General features: G+C 33.5%; 1 protein-coding gene across 2 annotated transcripts; it reads right to left on the bottom strand.

Moving 5' to 3' along the window:
• Window positions 1–4,708: 4,708 nt before the first annotated feature.
• Window positions 4,709–20,500, bottom strand: LOC106067139 (cholinesterase 1-like). 2 transcript variants are annotated; one of them, XM_056014927.1, is made up of 13 exons: window positions 20,221–20,500; window positions 18,746–18,877; window positions 16,805–16,957; window positions 16,205–16,367; window positions 15,131–15,316; window positions 13,816–14,021; window positions 12,527–12,692; window positions 9,786–9,964; window positions 9,285–9,411; window positions 7,825–7,987; window positions 7,148–7,329; window positions 6,381–6,528; window positions 4,709–5,877 (listed from the first exon to the last, which is right to left on the bottom strand). In XM_056014927.1, the coding sequence occupies exons 1-13, from the start codon at window positions 20,347–20,349 to the stop codon at window positions 5,754–5,756; spliced, it is 2,058 nt and encodes a 685-aa protein (XP_055870902.1). In that variant the 5' UTR covers window positions 20,350–20,500; the 3' UTR covers window positions 4,709–5,753. The 2 variants fall into 2 exon arrangements, with proteins under 2 accessions (XP_055870902.1, XP_055870903.1); XM_056014928.1 differs by having other exon boundaries at window positions 4,709–5,140.
• Window positions 20,501–21,699: the final 1,199 nt, after the last annotated feature.

Genomic DNA, 21,699 nt, shown 5'->3' with positions numbered 1-21,699 from the left:
CTACAGCACACCATTTAGATTCTAGATATAGACCATTCATTAATTAACCACGAAATACGGTTTATATCGCACTTTTAGCAAAGGTTGAATGAATGACACTTTTGTCACTAAAATTGCTTCAATTGAGCCTAAACGCTGAGAGAAACTTGTTGAAATGTTTCCAATGAATGATCCTTGTAGAAAATTAGACCCGCTACATTTATTTTTATTTTTATTACAGGGATAAAGTGGTAGATGATGCAGTGGCGTACCGAGGGTGCCAGGAGCGCAGGGCAGCAATGTCTTGTCAGCGTCCCCAAACTCCTGATAGTTTAAGATTCATAAGTAATCATAATTAATTAAGCCTCTGCTTGCATAAAAATAAGTCATCAGTAATTAAACAAAACTTAGATATTATGATATAAACGAAGTTAAAGAACGTAGCGACAGAAGTAGATTTAGAAGTAGACATAAGATAGTTTATGTCAGCATTTCTCAAACTGTGGAGCGCTGATAAAGGGCGCGCAGCGTACTGACAAATAAATGGCGAGGTTGACCAATTTATTGTTCAAGGAACAAATTAATGTAGGCCTATTTTTATGTTAGTTTACAATCCAAGTTTGAATATTAACCAAGTAAAATTACATTATTACAAGATGTTGCTACACCCACATATTTAAATGTACACCTTTTTTCGCGTTAGGCGCCTGCAACAATATAGATTTTTGAACAAGACATTTAAAAACGTTACCGTTGAAGCTATTTTTGTTTTTACAAAGCTTATATCAACTCACTCTGTGTATTTATCTGGTAAAAAGTGTGTACATGCTATTTCTCCCGCACCCATGCTGGGATCAAGCTGAAATTTCGTACAATTATTCATTGACATAGACAAGACATGAATCAATAAAAAATAAAAAGATTAACCAACCAGACAATTAATTACTGGTGATTCATTATTTTGTTTAATAGCAACAAGGGGAACTAATAATAGCCTACTTCAGAATTCACAGATATGGCTAAATTTGTTGGATTCAGTAGTACCTTAAATTATTATTAACACTACTTTTCCCATACGCATTCTACGATCAAGTTGATACTTTAGACACTTATTTATTGCACCTAACAAAACATGAATCAATAAACAAATATACTCAATTAGTCAATTAAATATTGGTAATTAATTATTTTGTTTGATATCAAATAATGGAAATAACTTTATATTATTGGTAGATGTAGTTTTACGGATGGAGTTCTTCCCCTTTAGATAAGTTTTTTTTTTTTTTTGTCTTTTTTTAAGGCTTTTTTTTATTTTGCTTGTTAGAACGTTTAACTTTAGTGTAACAAGAAAAAAAAAAAGGTCTACGACTAAAGCTTTATTTAACACGAAGATGATCTGTAATAGGGATGCTATGGTTTAGATAATTGGAGGCAAAGTGAATTGAATGGCCCCAAAATGAAGTAGGGAAAAAAGGGAAAAAAAAATTACGCAATTTATTAAAACTTAGTGACTCTAACAATAACATTTGACACAATTTTCGCTATATCTTCTATAAAAATTATTTGAGTCCTGTGCGAGGCCCCCACCAATCGGAATCTCTAAGCACCTGCCTGGTTTGCCTATGCCTATGGTCGGATCTTGTATTATTGTAAGCACAACCATTATAGATGTAGGCCCTACCTTCACTGCCTCTCGCATAATAATATTGGCTAGTAGTGCCTCATTCCTTATGATAATTTATAGGGTATGTGCATAGGCATGTCAAACCTGTTTTAATTATTACCTTATAACAACTCACCCTGTCTGTCTGGAAAAAGTTTGTACACGTTATTTCTCCTACACCCAATCTCAGATCAAGTTGAAATTTTGCATAATTATTTCTAGTAGCTGACAAAACAAGAATCTGTTTAAAAAAAAATTAACAATTAGTTAACTAAATATTAATTAATTTTTTTTTTGGTATTGAACAAGTGAAAGAAATAGCACTTGACAGATGTGGTGTTATAAGTTGAATTTGTCCCCCTTGATGAGGCTTGCGTCCTGAGTTCGAAGTCAAGCCGTACAACAATTTAAACTATTTGTGTATGCATTGAGTAAATGATCACGGCATCATTCACCTCGATACCACCTCACTCCTCCTCCACTCCCTGTTCCCAATTGGTCTAGGCAAGTGATAGTTAAGCAAAGAGCATGAAATTGCACTCCAAAAACTATTGGTAAAAATATTTCTAATCGCACACATTTATCCTCATTATCTCATCTCTGCCTGTGGTCCCTTCTGGGGCATAGGCCACCAACCAGTTTCCTCCAGGCCTCTCGGTTCTGGGCGAGTTTCTCCAACGTCTTGCCCATCTGCTTGGCATCTGCACACATTCATTATGTTAGTCTCAATCATGACTTGCGCTTGTCGTTCTATGATGAAAAACTATGCTGTAGACGCCTGGAGAAGGATGCTCAGATTGCAAGGAAACGCTTAGAGCTGCCTCTCTAATAGACTACTATCTTTGAAAAGAATTCTTCGAAATATTCAAACCACTTAAAATTATCCACAAAGAAAAAATAAATAAACTAGTTTTAATTATCATTACTGGGTATCTAGATATGAATTCCAAGCACATTGTAAATAGATAATCAAAACGAACTATCGGAATATTGTGATAGAATTATTTTGTCTTTAAGTTTATTTTCTTTATCATCCCATTCTTACAATCTTTCCAAACATCGCTGTTGGAGCTTTCTCTCCCGACCGCCGGTTAGATTGGGGGGAGGGGATAAGATACAACAAAATATAAAATGAGGATAGCAAGAATTGAAAATGTGACTGGCATCTGTGTGAACGAGTGAAATCAGCAGGGGCTCAGTTGAACTAAAACGGGACGAGGTTTAATTTGTTCTTTTTTTCCCAATCGGTGTTTCTGAAAACTTTAAATCTTCAACTGATAATTCCAATCTAAAGACAAGATTTAAGCTGAGCACAATCTGATGACTAGCCCAGCACTAAGTTCAAATGCTCTATAGTTTATGTCACTGTGATCAAATACCTTTCATGGTCAATAAAAAAAAATGACAAACTTATTTCATAAAAATATCATTATATTTAATTTTAACAAAATGTTGATAATCAATAAACACAATTAATTAACATTCATCAGCATACAGTGAAGACACACTCAACTTACATTGATATTACTCTAGATAGAAATTGGAATGTTTTGAAAACATTGAAAAAATGTTTGACATGATTAACAAACTGCAATGCTGAGATATACACAATTAGACAACACAGGGTACTTATTCTAGAGAAACTATAAGAATTCTTGAAATTTCTAGTTAATGACTGGATATTTTTGTCTAATCTTAGTAAGAGTTAATTTTATTATTTATTGGTTTTCTGAAAAGCATATCTAAATAATAATCAGGTTAATGTAAATTAGCATATGAATTATTATAGGACAGGGCTAATTGTGGTAAACACATTAAAACTACAACAATAATTCTAATTAAGACATTAAGATAGAAATATATTGCTTCACACTACAAACAAGAGGACATTTCTTTCCAAAAAAAATAGATGACTCAGGATTCATTAGTAGATGCATGATACAGGTCATTTCAAAAGGCTTTCTTCTCCATGTTGAAGAAAAACAGTGAACATTGTAGTGGTCTTTTTTTTTAATCGTAAACGTTGGGTGGCTAATACGCCACATTTGTAGGAACAAAAATTTGTAAGAAGTTTCTTTCAAGTGGCCAGATTAGTGTTCTGGGTAATTCAGAATTACAAATCCTAATCTCCACTGAGATTCAAACTCAAGTAAAAGACCCAACTGATTTTACCACTAAGCCACCATGCCTATTCAGGAAAACACTGGAAATTTTATATATTTAAAAAAACAAAAAGGTCATCCAAATTTTAGCTTTGAATGAAAATGGATCCAAATTATTTTTTCACTGTTGACATAACATCTAGATATATATAATCACACATACATAACATGATATCAACAAATTGCACAAAGTTCACATTAAAAGACTCTGAACAACCATTATCTTTATAGCATAAATTACATTAACATCTATGTACATATGTCATATTATATACAAACTGTAACATTCCACAAGTCAATCATACAATACTCTGTGCACTAAGAGACATACAGATCAAAAGAAAATAAAAGCTGATTTTAGTATGGCAATGAAATACTTTCTATATTCTTACCATTCTTAGAGACAAAAATGTTTGCTAGAGCTCTATTCTATATATACCTACAGAGAGGGAAAAATGGGGACTCACTAACACAAACAGAATAGAATATCAACAGACGAATAAGACTTACTTTTAAATACAAGTTATAGAAATAAATAAAAAATTTAAAAAATGATATGATAGTCAAATGGAGAAATATTGAAATGATTGAGCCAAGATATTAATATTTACACTTGTATATAAACAGACCTAAAATTGAATGATTGAGCCAAGATAGATCTATTTACAATGGTGATAACAAGATAGAGTATGTATTTACAGTGGTATAAAAAAATGGAATTGAAATAGACTATAGGTTGTACAACAGACAGGAATTACCATTTAGCATGCATATAAATTCAACTAAACAACAACAACAAAAAAAGCTGCCATGAAGTAGCTTCTCTGAGTACCATAATTAAGAGAAATTGATCCAAATTTTAAACTTAAGTATTATATAAACCATTCTGACATAATAATGCATATTTAAATTTAAAAAAAGAGTTTTAGATTACAAACTAGAATACATGAACTATTTTTTTCAGTATAATTTTTTTTTTTTAAAAAGGTCACAATTTTAGAACTAGCTTGTTGGTTTTCAGATATTTTGACAGGCATTAATCACTTTGAACAATTTTATTTCATCTAATAATAAATTGAAAAAAAATTTTTAAAGCTTTTTTTTTTTACTAACATAATTGTTAAAGAATATGGATAAAAAAAAAGAAATTTGGAACTTTTCCCTCATTTTGCCAGAGCAAGTGATACCAAAGAAAAATACAAGTTAATTTTAAAAAATCATTTTCTTCCCTCCCAAAATATTAAAACATCAGGAAATGTTTGCGTTGATTTAGCATGAGGAGAAAGTTATATTTTCATCCCTGCTCTTTGTTGGTGCAGAATGATACTTTGGATAACTAAAAAAAACAAAACAAAAAAATTTTCTGTTCAACTGTTCAATGACACTAAAACAATACCAAGTTAAATCTAAATTCCAAGTAAAGACAGACAAGTAATTATGAACATGTCCCATGAATTCTAGATAATCTATTTAATCTTCTAAACAATTTCATTTTCAAAACACATTATACTTATTTCTCGCCTATTTAAATAGATGTTAGTATTGCTTTATACAAGTTTAAAATTATTAGAAGCAAATATGAAACTAAAACAACCAACTCTCAGAGACAATAAAAACAACAATAATATTATTATATCTTGTTAGCAATTTTCAGATTATGGTCAAGATAATCACAGAAACAGTTGTCATTAACAAAACATTTGCAACAATGCATTTATTAAAAAAAAAATAAAATAAGGTGCTTTGGATTTCTCATTCAATGGAAATGAATTCTGCACTAAGTCTAATCCTGAGCATGTGTTTAGTTTAGTGTTGAAAATAATATTGTTAAAAGCTCTTATTAAATTGTATAGGAGCACTGGCAACCAATTATTGAGATTCACATAAACAGAAATGGGGAGATTACAATTTTTGATTTCCATGATGTGATTAGGTATAATTGCTAATGATCATAGTGATATTTCTCGACTATTATAACCAGTTCCTATATAAGCTTTGCTGTTTTTCCCATAGATGCTTGCAACAGAGGAAGTTTTACTGCCTGTGTCATATTTTGGATCATACTTTGGATATCTGCAGGAAAAAAGGTATTTTTTGTTTTGTGCACTTTTGATTTACTATTTGTAACCTTTCAATACTATGTATAAATTTAAAGATATACATTTTGTGATGGCTATTATTACACAGATTTATATTGTAATCTGATTAATTTTAAGAATGATTTCTTTTTCACACATTTTTTTTTTAAAACTTAGCTAAAAAAGTTTCTTTGAAATGAAACAAAAATAATATTTTATTTACATAAATTTTTATTAACATTAGATTTGTCTTGTGCTATAAATAAACAAAAATTATTAAGAACTATGAATTGAAAAAACATTCCTTTTAGAATTTGTGTATGAAAAATTGTAGCTAAAATTCATATCTTTTTAAAGTATGTTAATTTAAAATGACACATTTTTAATGTTTGTTTGCTTTTTTTTTCTTAAAAAAAAATAAACATACTTGATTAAAATTTAGTTATTTACTTCCTTTTTTTTTTTTGTTAACAAATTGATCAAATAAAATACACTTACTTTTTAGTTCGTGAGCGACTAATTAAAACTGCTACTAGACAAATGACTACAATAAGTAGGACACCACCAACAGCTACTAAAGCCCAGGTAGTAATCTCAAATGTGGCTGTTTGTCCTGGCTCTTCATCAGCTGTATCTTTTACATAATCTGCAGAATCAAAAAATGTGAGTACTGTATCTAATATGTCATTTAGTAAGCTTGAATCTAATGCTGTAAATGACTAAACACTAACAATGAATACTATAAAAGCTGTGATTATTATCATGAACTTATGTTTATAATAAAAAATAGTTTTTGAATATAGATAATACTCTTTAAAAGTGCTTTGGTGGCTGAGTGGTAAAGCACTTAGCTTTCAAACAGATGGGTCTCAAGTATAAATCCTGGAGAAGACTATGGTCTTACCAGGAGCTCATTGATGACTCAAATCCCTCCACCACTATGTACGCATCTAAGTTTGACTCCTTGTCTGGGAGTTGATTCAAAATTTTTAAGACTCCTACCCACTTTGAATCCACCCAACTTTAATGGGTACCTGACAAACTTGGAGAAGTAAAAGCATGTTTTTGTCACTGACCACAAGCACTTTTGTTAACCATTAGCCATAGAAACATGTGCTTTACATCATCTATGCCCATACATCAGAATTGCCTTTAATACTCTTTCAATTGTATAAGTTTAAGCAAGTTCATTAGCCAATTGTTTTTTTATTTTAATAAGAATAAATGAGATTATATAGTCTTTCTCATATAATCATAAGACTTACAAGGAGAATATCCAGCCAGTTTAGGATAATAGTCATTCCAGAAGTGAAATTCACTTTGCCGGTAGTTGATTTTATTCACAGAGATATTGTTAATACTTAAGTAAGTGTGGTTCTCTATATTGTAGTGATACCAGCTCACGTTGCGATAGAAGCGTATTTGTTCTGTCCTTGGGGTAGGCTCCCTTCATAAAACAAAAAAACAACATGTTGGATGTTAGTAATTTTTTTATGCAATATTTACTTCCAAATTAGATTTAAAGCACTAGATAAAAGATGGATCATAACATCACAACTGGTACTGCCTAAGATCATGTGTTCCAGCTGTTTTCAATATGTCTTGAAGAGTAGGGTGAAAAGCAGAAGTAGTAAATGATTGAACAGTGGCTAAGTAGACACAGTGCAGCCCTACATATTGCAATGACTCAGATGAAGCTGTTGTCTGCTAGTGTCAATTTAAGTTTTCTAATCACCACCTGCCTTTGATGGTAGCTATTTAATGGGTTTCAAAAACTCATACATATCACATCCTCGTACAACAGTAGGGCTAGGAAATGGAACTCTACACCACATTTATTAAACTTATTGAACAATTAAAATTGTTTATGACATTCTGTGTTTATAAGATATAATAATATATATATATATATATATATAAAACAACAAAAAAAAAAACATACCCAGTACTAGTAAAATTAGTGATCATAGTGATCATAAATTCTGAAATATTTCTGTCATTATAGTCATATTCTTGTCTGGGGAAGATGCCCAATAGATCTCTGTAGGTTTCATTGATGAAAGGAAATCCAAAAATATAGTCTAAATCTTGACCATGGGCAATACCTAAAATAAAACAAAAGGACACACAATGGTATACATTTCCTTTCAATATTTATATTTAATTTTAAACATGAAATTGGTTCATTAGACCCACGATCACCAGAAGGTTTTAATGTGGAGTTCTTTTCAGCCTTGTTCAATGTCTTGCCTAGGTGCAGACAGGTAATACTGAAACAATAAACTTTCTAGTCTAATTTAGCAGTAAAAGTTTTTTGGAATGAGCCTGACAAAAAGAATCTGAAATTATGATGACAATAAATCTAATTTGTGCATAATACAAACAGCATTTCATATTTAGTTCAATAAATTAACTAGTGAAAACCCCTTTCAACAGTAAGTTAATTTTTCTTCATCGTTCTCATTGTTATGTTGGAGTGTTCATATGACTAGACCAATACATGAGATGAACTGCGCAGTGGTTTCCAAATCAGGGAGCTCTCCATATAGTTTTCTTTCTATTGGGGTGATTTGGGGCCAATGTCTTATACGGGCCTCTTGGTAGAGAGAGCAGTTTTGGAGGACGTGGTCAGCATTTTCTGGTGATACTCCACATGGGCAGATTTCACTGGTTCCAATTTTGAGCTTCCGGAACATGTGTTGTCGCATTCTGTTGTGTCCAGTCCTGAGTCGAAAGATTAGACGTTGGTCTTGTCGGGATAGCTTATAGTAAGCGTCATCTTTCTTGTGATTTGGATGAGAGCTCGTCCATTTCTCATTCATTTTATCTACAATTAATTTCTTCATTTCTTCTGGATAGAGTGCAGAGTTTACTTGTGAGTTTGTTCTCCCACTCTTGGCGAGTGTGTCAGCCTTCTCATTTCCTGCTAGTTGTATGTGAGCTGGTATCCATTGAATAACAGTTTTTTTGCTGTTGTTGTTGAGCTTTGTAAGTGCTGTTCTGAGGTTTTTAATATAAGGGGAATCAGAGTTTTGCAAGCTTTGGAGCGTTGTTTTCGCGTCTGTTAGAAAGACAATCTGACTGTGAGTGGAACTTGGATGATTTGCTAGCATGGTAGCAGCTAGTGCTAGTGCTTCCCTTTCTGCTCTGTGACTGTCAGAGAGCTCTCCAGTTGCAATGGATTTTTCTAGTTTTCCTCCATCTGGCCATTCGATAAGTATTCCAGCTCCTCCATTTGTGGTGGCTTTATGGGATGAGCCCTTTCAACAGTAAGTTAATGAAAGACGAAATAAATCAGTCACTTGAATACAATCACTTAACATTATTTTTACTGATGTTGACTTTTTAAAATTATAAGTTGAAATCATTTAATTGAATAATACCCATATTAAAAGGACAAACCTCTCCACTGGGGCACATAGCTGCGATGTGAGCTGTATTCAAAGACATAAAAGAACACAGTAGCAGCCTGGACATGTTGCCTTATCGTCTCACTCATAGCTGCACCAAACATGTAGTCACTTAGCATCTAGACAAGCAAGATTAGCACAGCATTAAAACCTTATACAATATTGTTTGCTAGAACTAAACATAAAGAAATAAGCCCTTAATGAGAAACATCCATAGGGAGACCAAATTGTGTATTATAATAGAACTATTTCCTATCATCTTTTAAATGTTCATAATTAAATTACATAACACATTATCACATTGAGATGTTCAGATTTATAAAGACAAAGAAATATTGTTCATTCCTGTTATAGACAAATGGGTTAAGAAGAATATTTATCCTGTTTGACATTAATTACAGTGAAGCTAAACATTTAGACCATATACATTTTTAAAAGTAAAAAAACATATTCAAAGGTCTGGAATATAAAAAGTTTCTCAAACAGAGCTTACGTTAATAAGTTCCATTCGTATGAAGCTATAGTTTGTGGGCTGAGGCCAGTATGTGTACTGGAAGTTCAAGGCATCAAAGATGGCTGTCTTGTCTACAATTTCACGATATCTAATGAACTCATCTAAGATGTTCTGGAACTGTGGCCCAGTCACACCATCAATTAGGTTTGGAAGGTTAGCTAAAACATACATTTAGTACCATAACTCTTTTGTTAATTGATACATCAATTTGTAATTTATGTTAATGAACATTGATTCACCATAATCTCATGCTAAGTTTTAGACTTGAGACTTTTAGTTAAACTTTGTTGAGACTCAGAAAAATACTCATAGTATATATATATATATATATATATATATATATATATATATATTGGTACGCCATCTCACCAAATGCTGTTTCCAACTTCCCATCACTTCCAGTTTTGACGGAATTAGACGAAACGCCCTCAGTAAAGGAGCTGAGCATTGCCATTGACATGCTTGCACATGGGAAAACACCCGGAGGAGATGGCATTCCTGCTGAAGTAATTCAGGCTGGAAAACATGCCCTAATCAAACCACTCCATGAACTGCTAAGCTTGTGCTGGGAACAAGGAATGGTCCCCCAGGAATTGAAAGACTCCAACATTGTTACAATTTATAAAAATAAAGGCGACCGCTCTGATTGTAACAATTACAAAGGCATCTCACTGCTTAGCATAGTCGGAAAGGCTTTTGCTAGAGTATTACTAAAGCGATTACAGATCCTGGCAGATCGTGTTTATCCAGAGTCGCAGTGTGGCTTTAGGGCAGGTAGATCTACAACAGATATGATTTTCTCTCTTCGGCAGCTACAGGAGAAGAGCAGAGAACAAAAGCAGCCCCTCTTCATAGCATTTATTGATTTGACCAAGGCCTTTGACCTTGTTAGCAGAAGCGGTCTGTTTGCTGTACTAGAGAGAATCGGCTGCCCAAATAAGTTAAGAAAACTAGTGTCAGCTTTTCACGAAAATATGCAGGGCACCGTTCAGTTTGAAAGTTCTTCCTCCAGGCCATTCTCCATTAAGAGCGGTGTCAAACAAGGATGTGTACTGGCCCCTACACTATTTGGCATCTTCTTCTCAGTCGTACTATCCAGTGCTTTTAGATCCCTGGAAGACGGAATATACATCCATAGCAGATCCGATGGAAGGCTCTTTAACCTGGCACGTCTTAAAGCCAAAACGAAAAGGCGTCATATCTTGATAAGGGAGCTGCTGTTTGCCGATGACGCGGCACTCGTATCTCACTCACAAGGAGGTCTACAGAAGCTAGTGAACGCCTTAGCAGCTGCTTGTCAAGAGTTTAGCCTTACTATAAGTCTCTCCAAGACCGAAATCCTGGCACAAGACGTCGCAGAAATACCTATAATACAAATTGGGAACCACACCCTTTCAGTGATGCAGGAATTTACCTACTTGGGTTCAACAATTGTCAGTAACCTAGACTTAGACATCGAGCTGACAAAAAGGATAGGAAAAGCTACCACAGCATTGGCAAAACTCTCCAAGTGCGTCTGGGAAAATGGTAAATTGACCACAGCGACCAAAATCCTAGTCTACAACGCCTGTGTTGTGAGCACTCTCCTTTATGGCAGTGAGAGCTGGTCAAATACATGTACGAAGAGCACAGATTGAATAGTTTCCACTTGCGCAGCCTGAGACGCATAATGGGCATCTCTTGGAGGGACCATGTCTCCAATCAGGAAGTTTTAAGATTGGCCAATATGAACAGCATGTATGCTCTCCTGACACAAAGAAGATTATGCTGGCTCGGACATGTCACCCGCATGCCAGATGGCAGAATCCCGAAAGATATCTTATATGCTGAGCTTGTGGAAGGAGTCAGACCCAAGGGCCGCCCAAGACTAACATATAGAGATGTCTGCAAGCGAGACATGAGAGCCTCAGGCATCAGCGAAAATATGTGGGAAAACATAGCCAAAGACCGGAGTGCATGGAGACAGACTGTGCGTGCTGGGACAACCCTTGCTGAGAACAAAAGAATTGAAGCGGCTTTAATCAAGAGGGATAAAAAGAAAGCTGCCCTGTCTGCTAGCCCTAAATCAGAGGCATACACATGTACGAATTGTGGCAAAGTCTGCCGTTCTAGAATTGGCTTGATTAGCCACACCAGATTCTGCCCCGTCTCAAGATTAAGCCAAAACCAGTGACTCATTTGGGCGCATCCATTGCCTTTCGAGACAAAAGGAGCCATATATATATATATATATATATATATATATATATATATATATATGCCATAAATAATAACTACACTGGTCAATGAAATAAATTCATAACAGAACAGTGTGGTTAAAAGGTTTAAAAAAAATAAATTCAGAGAAATTTATCATCTGCAACTTCTTTTAAAAAATGAGGAGTGTAATTTTTCTTCTCTGGAAAACAAAATTGATTCACATCATCACCTCTTACTCTATTGTGATTTTTGGATACTATGTTGGCATGTTCTTTATGTGGCATATTTTTTGTAAGAAAATATTTATCTATCCCTGAAAATTGCAGTTTCTTAAATATTATAACAGTATAAAATTGAGGAGTGATTTTCCAAAACTTTTTTTTTTAGGAATTGATCATGACTTAAAAATTTCTGAAATGTTATCAAAAGTTTAGTATAAATTTGTTCAACTTAACAATTAAAAAAAAATCACTAGTTCATCTTAAAATGATTAGCTGGATTTGCAAAAGTAAGCCACTTACGAATGAAATAAGCTCCTTCATCCCTGACTATGCCAGCAAGAAGAGGAACATTCATCTGTTGCAGCTGCCGTCGAAGTTCTGCTGGAGGATCTGGCAAAAATGCATAGTTGACACCAACTATTGGGCCATCCACTATTGGTGCCCAAGGATTTCCTATTTTGCCAGGCTGAAAAGTAGACAAATACATAGTGTCTTTATAACTTTAATTTTATGAGATTGAAATTAATTTTTTAAAGCATAAAAATGTTTTTTCCATAAATGACTTCATGGTGTGAATTTTAAGCTGATGTGATGATGGTCTTGGTCTCTTGTTTATTTGTAGCGTTTTTAACCTTTAATAATTTAGTTTCTTTATTTTGAGCTAAACTAACACTAAGACAGATTCCAGTAGCTAGTAGCACTTGTGTGCAGCATACCTAAGGGTCACCAGCTCCCAATTTTACCTCACGGTTGACTCTTTCTTCAAGTTTTTCTCATGCTTGAGCATAGTTTCAAGGCAGGGGAGGTTTGAATTCAGCGTAAGTGGGTCAGTTCTGGCTAATAAGGCACTCCTGCTTTAATCTTACTTGTTTAGGCACATTTTCTCCTTCTATCAGTGATAACAATTCAGCCTGACCCAATGTCTGAGCCACACATGATGGACATGAGTTGGACTGGTAGTCAGAGGTTTTTGAGGTGCATGCCACTGTAAGCATTTTATAGATAGTGATATTTATAGATAGATATTACCACTTCCAGAAAGAAAAACCTAATGGAAACAAGAACACAGACACTGACAAAAACAACATTAAAAAAAAAGTCCTAACATACATTGAGTTATACATGAGGATTCTGGGTAGCAGACACACCAGACACACATGAAGCAGAAGTAAAAGAAGACCATCAATAGGGAGAGAAATTAAGAGATGATTAAGCTGGGTGTTATGAAAATTGTATTCTGTATCGGTTATCGTTCTTATGTTTACATGTGCTTGTAACTCGTCCGTGAGAATGTGTTCACGAAATGTGTGTTGTGTAGTCATTCAGTGTATTAAAGCCATACTATACAGACATGGTTCTCGACTCTCTAATCTTTATGTTCATAACACTGGGCAAGTCACGTTGAAAGAATGTCAGAGAATAGAAGAGTGCACCAACAAAGACCAAACAATGGGCAACAAATCCACAAATAAGATGGCTTAATGATTTACAAAAAGGAAGGAATTGTTAATGCAGGCTAAGTCTCTTCATGGGCTATAGTCCTACTAGAATAGATGAATGTTTTTTTCTGGGAGAGCCATTATCATTACCTTCATAGCCACTAGTGCTGAGGCATTTACAATCTGTTCAAAGCTCCTGAAGTGTCTCAAGCAGTCAACCATTTGCTGTGAGTCTGTGGTTGGACATCCTACTTCTTTGCACAGGCTTTGAGCATAAAAAATTGCATCAGCTCTGGTTAATACTGCCCATTCACTGAGTTCAGATCCACTCAGCATAATAGCTTGATCAAACAAACCTGTAAAAAGCAATCACTAAATAAGAAAATTATATTTTTGCAAGAACTAGTTTCTAATAGTACATACTTCTTCTTGCCAGCTTTATTGCTGCTGAGCTGTGAGCTCTTTTGCAGACTGTGCCAAGGAAAATAGTGTGCTGTTTTCTTCAGTTGTTCAACACTGCCACTGTTGGTTATGTTGGGCTGTACTGGAAGTAGGGTCTGCCTAAGGTGGATTAGGAAGGGGCATTCAAAGAGGATATGGTTTATGGTTTCATAAAGGTGGGCGCAGTGTCTACAAAGGGGGAGTTGTGTGGAATTTATTTTGTTCAGATGGTAATTTAACAGAGGTGTGTGTCCTGTTCTTAGTTGGAAAATTGTAGATTGTTCTTTGCAGGGGAGGAAGTTAATACCATCCAGTTTGTTAGGCATAGTCATTTCTTTGTACATGGCTCTGCCTGTGTTTCCTGATGCCCATTGGTTGAGCCACTCCTCTTTGTGATTGTTTAACATTGACCTTATTGACCTTAGGGTGAAGTAGTTAACAGGTCTATCTGGTTGTTCCATAGATAGTACATAAAAGTTTTGATTTCAACAGTTTGAAGGAGTTCTGCTTAGCCCACATAAGCTACTTATAATGTTAAGATACTTTTATAACCATGAGAATCATGACAATTTTTCAGATCTAAAAAAATTAAGTAAATAGAACCATATTATTCTTAAAGAATTTTTTTTAATCTTAAGTTATTTTAAATATATTAACTTAAATCAATTTTAAATAAAGTTAATCTTAAATCTATTTTAAATAAAGATAATCTTCAATCAATCAGACTAGCTAGCAGTTTTCCAAAAATGAGCATATGGTAGGTGTTGCGTGTGCAGCATAGTGTGATGTGGAATGGTGCAAATGTGGAAGGGTGCGAATGCATGTTGACGAGGAAGATAGGGAGAGAAGGATCCAAAAATGGAGTCATGTTATTCACATATTATTGTTTGTTAATCAAGATTAAAGTCTTCATAACCCATTATAGATGAGTCTTTTGGCGTATGATTATGAGTCTCATCTACTCATAACAAGTGGCGCAACAGACTATGCTGCACATGTAACAGTAGGATATACGTCAACTTACCAACACTTCTTGGTGATAAAATATGCATCCCAACACTAGCAGCACCAGCACTGTGACCCATGAGAGTGATTTTGTTTGGATTCCCACGAAATGATCTTATATTTTTCTTAACAAACTTCAGTGCTTTTACTTGGTCAAACATCCCGTAGTTGCCTGCTGAGAAACGATCTCCAGTGCTCAGGAAACCTAAACAATAAAAAATAAATAAAAAAATCATTTAACCAAAGCAGTACAAACTTATTTATATGAATAGAATAAAAAAAATAATCTCAAATCTGTTGTAGTTATTTTATAATCTACAATGTCTGTTACTAGCCTGTATTTGGAAAGTACTCAATAGCCAATAAGAGAAAGTCTGTTCAACTTTAAGGGGGAAGGAGAGTAAGGTAGAAGATGTAATAATAAAATAATAATAATAATAATCTTTATTGTCCGTACGGAAATTTGTCTTACAATTTTGAGCATTACACCAAACAAAAAACATTATAACTATAAGAAACCAAAGTGTACATTCACACCAGACTCACTCATAATTTACATGTGACAAAGTTTATATCAGATTGTTCTTATTTAATGATTTGATTGCCAGGGGAACGAAAGAGTGTTTGTGTCTGTCTTTGCTATCGGTGTCTTGTATCTCTTTTGTGATGGTAAAATCCTGACACAAAGGGTGATTCTTTATTTCGAGGATCTTGTTAGCTTTTTTATAGATGTTGTCTCAAACAACTGCCCAAATGGGTTTTGTTTTTTGCCAATGATTTTACCAGCAGCATTGAGGATTCTATAAAGTTTATTCCTATTTTTAATGCTCAGATTGCCATACCAGGCAGTGATATTGAAACTGAAAATATTGCAGATGTGAGCGTGCACTATAAATTTTTACATTGATTTAGTTGACATTCTTGAGCCCACTCAGAATTAATTAATAATTCATATAAACTCTGTTGTAGAAAACTACAAGTATTGGTTATTTTTTACTGACCATACAATGATTTCAAAGTATAGCAGCAGGTGGAAAAGTTTATGGACATTTTATGGACACAAAACACAGTTTCTTCAACAAAATCCACTCACCTAAAGCATTTAGTCTGTAATTGATGACTACTACTACAGTGAACCTCTCAGCTAGGAAAATACCTGGATACTGTCTGGAGGCACCCATGATGTAACCACCCCCATACAGAAAAACTAGGACTGGATACAAAGTTGGACTAGTTGATGGAGATTCATTGGTGATCTGAAAATATGAATTTATAAACACATTTAAAGTAATTATATTTTTACAAAATCCATCTTAATTAAAATTGTAATTATTCATTTAAAAAAAATTGGAAAAAAATAATAATTGAAGAAATATGCTAGGGTGTTAAGTGACTCTTCTAACACCCACGTGGTTGTGTTTATTATCAATGACAGTAAAAAAAAAACATTTACAAAAACTTTAGAACATCCATTAATTCATTAAATTAATTTCTTTCCATTTATACATCTTAGCCCAAACCCCCCACATGATGACAAGGGATGGTAGCGGACAAGCTTCAAACCCAGGATCATAGTAACAAAAATCCAGAGTGCATACCATTTTAAAGGATCTGTGAAAATGATGATCAGCATAATAGAAAAGATTCAGCGTAAACAAGTTAAAAATGAAAAAGCTAATGTGAATGCTCATACATTGGGTGTGTAGATATCCAAATAAAGACAATCTTCAGAAATTTCAGTGAAATCCCAGACTGTTTCTTTCACCATCCAAGGCATCTGTGGGCAAGCTGGTTTATATTTAGTAGCATCATAAGTCCCATACCAAAATGGGTCATCATCAGGATTCTGGGGACAAAATCAAAAAATTTAATCAGCTAAATTTACAAAACAAACATGATAGGAAAAATGAAATGATAGATATAAACCATAATTGTTTAAGACATGGTATGGCTCAGGCTTTCCCACAGCAATGGAGAGGTCACCTCATCTCTTTTAAGGATTAAACTCTTTAGTCAGATAACAAGTAGCAAAAGAGAAACAAAAATTATCTCTAATTGTGATGTGAAGTAACAACTACAGATATATAGTTTTAAACAATTCATATGGCATAGACACAGCAAGAATTATAGAACTAAATGGGTTAATTTGGAAAGATTTATTTTCAGGTAAGATATGAAAGGGGTTTTAAAAAACAAATCAACAGAGAAAGTTTATAACATTAAAAGCATATTGATGTTAATCTGTGACTGTGTGCTATATTTGTGCTTGAAATTAGTATTATTTAATACAAGGAAAAAATAAGAGAAGGGATTGAGTCAATAAGCTAAAACTTTTATTCCAAGCCCATGACTAATGAAACCCTACAAGGTATAAAATATATCAGAAAACATCAAATCTATAACTATTTGTTAATCAGTGATAGCTAAAATCAGAGCAAAATTTTTCTTACAAAAAAAAGTATTCTAAAACATCTCCACAACAGTAGAAATACACAAAAAATATAGGACCTATTGGATAATACAAAATTGAAGAGAATAAAACAGAAAGCTGAAAGAAATAGTTTTTAGAACTTAACAATTTCAATTTTGCAAAAACAAAAATTTTGCAAATCTTGCCAACTGAAGACAACATTATGGGCTATTAAAAATCCTTTCAATGACATCTATTAATAAGCAAAAAAAGCCTATGGTAAGCCTATCATAAAACAATGATCTTTGATGAACAGAGAAATAAAATTAAAAGCTAACAATCTAATTCCATAAGATATTAACAGTAAATTTATTTCATTTCCTAGGCTAAATAGCCCTAATTTAAGCTTGAGGAATACTTGTACCATATAGTAATTAGTGAAAATAAAATAAATGCCAACAGTGTATTGGATGGGAAATGAATTTATGCCAATCAAAGATAAAACACCCAACATGATTTCCTTCATGAATTAAAAATAAAAAAAATTTATCTTTGAGTGTATGGAGTAGTCTTCCTTGTGGCAATAAAAACCAACAAGCAATTTAAATAATGTATCAAATCTTACACAGATGATTAAAATTCTTTTCTCCTAAACTGCAGCTTTTATTCAACTATAGTTTTATTTGAATTTCAAAGCTGTTTAGAAACTATTTTCTAGTTCTCCAGCAGCTCTATGCCAGCAAGAGAAAGCTGTTCACTAAACAAATCTTTAAAGTGCTTTCAAAAAAGTCCCTATTATTCTGTTCTCCTCACAAAGTATTGCTCAAATGGTCAGGCCTGTGCCTCACCCACCACAACAATAAGCATAGCTCTACAATGTACAACACAGACATTTATCAGATTGAGAGAAATATGCATTTTTTCATATACCAAATTATAAGTGAAAAAAAAAAAAGAAAACTTGAAAAACTTAATAATAATAATATGGCACTGTCCAACTAAAGAAAGAAAGCATTTTACATGGCTATGCAGAACCAGCAGTGACCTATTTTTTTTTTCCTGTCATGCAGACAAATCAAGAAAAATCAAAGATATTACTTATTTAGTAACAAATGAAAAAAAAAAGGTAGACAAAACTTACATAAAATCTAAATTTAATTATAGAGATATAACTTATTTAGTTACAAATTTAAAAAAAAGGGTAGACTAATCAACAAAACTTACATGAAATCTATATTTTTCTCTCCAATCACTGCCATATTGAGCTAATGTTTTAGCATAAGGTACACCTAGGAAAGCATTCACCCATCGAGTTGGTAAATTTTCATACTGGGATGAATAGGTCACACCTCGTATCTAAAAGATGATACCAAGAGAGTAAACAAAACTTTTTAGAAAGCTGTAACATTTTCATTGTAGTCAAATATGTATGAATATATGTGTGTGTGTGAGTGTGGATGTACTAATGCATTGTTTTGGAGTCTGAAGATTAAGGATGAGTGCAGTACATCATGTACACAATACCCAGTTGATACTTATATATTTTGCCACATCTGCTGCAGACATAACTATTGTTTATTTTTGTTTAAATTCTCTTATAGTTGCTTGTGTCTGACTTTCAGTAAATGAGTCCAAAGTCTTCTTATCTTATAAAATACAGTTGTTACTTCAAAAAAGATGATTACATGCTAACCATGTTCCTAGATCAATCTAGTCGTGCATATTAACCAATGACTTAAATTCTGCCAAGTCATTTGTTTTCCTGGCTGGCTCAGGCAACCCGTTCCATGCTCTAATAGTACTAGGGAAGAAGGAGCATTTATACAAATTTGTCCAGGCATATGGAACGAGGAATGTGCCTTTATCTTTGTGTCTTTCTGAGTATTTTATTAGGTTTTCTTTTTATATGTAGGCCTATGTCTCATGACCTTTGCAAGAGTTCACCAGCTGTCTCTGTCAGCTGTTTTTCTCTATACCGGTGAGGGCAAACTGATGCCTTGAAGTTGGTATTTATAGCACATCTGGGTGGGAGTAGTAGCCTCGCCTTTAAGCTCACAAAAAAAATTAAATTATCTTCAGCATATGATGATCCTCTATATGAGATTGTGTCCAACCCAGTGCAGCTGTGTACCACCAACACCAGCAGAACATGGTTATTTGAAAGGTACAATAGTCTTGCCAGTGAAGGCTATGTCTGTTTAAACAAAGGCACCTTTGATGAAAGCATTTCAGGAACATTAGATGGTTCTTATAGAGCCTCCAGACATTCCATATCATAGATGATTTGTTTGGAGTTGACCTAACTAAAGCACAGTTTGTATTAGCCAGAGAGTTACCGTACCTATGGCTAGAGACAGTGAAACCTTAGATACACAAAAACCAAAAAAAAAAAAGGGTCTATAAGTATAATAAACAATATTTGGGGAAAGCCATTCTGCATTCACTTAATTTTTTCTGATACGACTATTAATTTATTTCTATGAAATAAAATTTTAAGTTTCTAAAACAAGTTTATTGTAGGCCTAATAAAAATTAAGCCCTAGATTTAAATGGATTTAAACATTACATGGCATGCCATGGCAATGTCATTTTGAATCCAGATCTCTGTGATCGACCATTTTTAACTAAACCTAGATCTAGGCTAGCAGTATTAAAGTATTAATATCAAGATCTAATGATTGATTGTAAATGTAACTTACGGGACCGTAATCAGTGTTGATCACAACATTGCCCATGATACTTTTGATTGGTACCTGCGTTGATTGGGTCTCAATCCGACTCAAACATGACCACAGCACCACCAACGCAATGCAAACAGAATGTTCCATTTATTTTTTTTTAGAAAATGTCAATAGATCTAGATCTAACTATCAAACGATATCCACTCAAACTATCCTAGCGTCCCCATTTCCGCGTTCGTGATTAAGGTCTCCATTGTGTTGTCATTTAGGTTCAAACGGAAATCCAACTCACGTGACACTGTCACCTAGTTTCTGCTTGTCTTCACCTGTGACTGTCAGGTAAGAAGAGAAAGCAAGGAAGACAACTTATGAAAACTGTACACTAACTGTTCCAGCAGATTTGTCTTTCTTAATTTCTTTTATTGTTATAACAAATGCAACGTATCTAGTTATCTACATCACTGGCTCGATCTACAGTCTACAGCACGGGTCATATAGAATATTTCATTCTTAAAGCAAAAAATATTTGATTATCGAAGCTAAATAATACACAAAATACCAATTTTCTCAAAGTTAATAATGAAGATGTATACCTATTAGTAGTTATTAAAAATATTTCTTGAACTATAATAATGTTAAAATGATTGTAGCTTTCAATTACTTCTAAAAAGCGATATATATCTATACATATATATGTATGTTATCAAGAATAGTGTCCCATTATTTGATCTCCATAATAGTGAACATATCTAACAAGTGTGAGATTAACCTGCTTCTGTTTATGTACTTTAATTTAGCAGAAATTAAGTTGTCATATATTTTTACAAATGAATGTTTCACTGCCATTAGTTCTAGTGTTGCAAGCCTAAAAGTGAGCTTACAAAGAAGAGTTTCTCAGAAGTGTTTTAAAATGTGACTTAAAATTTAAAAAAAAATATTACACCATGTTATTACATTGTCATTACTAGATGTAAACTAAAAAGGTCAATAATTCTTTTATTTCCTTATGTACAGTTTTGACTGTTATGCTCCTCATATTTAAAAAGCTAAATAGTTACAGAGAAAAGTGACTGTTTTGTGACTGATGAAAGAACTTGGAACATTTAGTCATTTGTTCTACAAATTTTAAAATACCCTGTGATAGCTGTCAAAAACAAGAATATTCAGGAATAGCTAATATCTGTGAGCACCTCCCCAGTATAGTTCCTATAATTTGAATTAGACCATATTAAATAAAAAAACATTTTTGTGAGTGATTCAACAATCTTACTTAAAACCATGTATCAATAGCAAGAGTTTGTATAACTACTTCTCTAATTTCAGAGTTTGCAATAATGACAAATATTTGTGCTCTACTTTTATATAGAAGTTCTGGGAATAAAACTGAAACATCTCTTTAGAAGTCTGCAGCCTGACTTATCAGCTTCAAGTTGGATGAAAGAAACTCTGCTAAGTACAACATGCCATAAAGCTGAAAAGCTTTGACATGATAACAGA

Source organism: Biomphalaria glabrata, chromosome 17 (assembly GCF_947242115.1).
Source record: "Biomphalaria glabrata chromosome 17, xgBioGlab47.1, whole genome shotgun sequence".
Taxonomy (NCBI): Eukaryota; Metazoa; Mollusca; class Gastropoda; family Planorbidae; genus Biomphalaria; species Biomphalaria glabrata.
The sequence above is the reverse complement of the archived record's forward strand: the minus strand, read 5'-3'. Positions and strand labels throughout refer to the sequence as shown.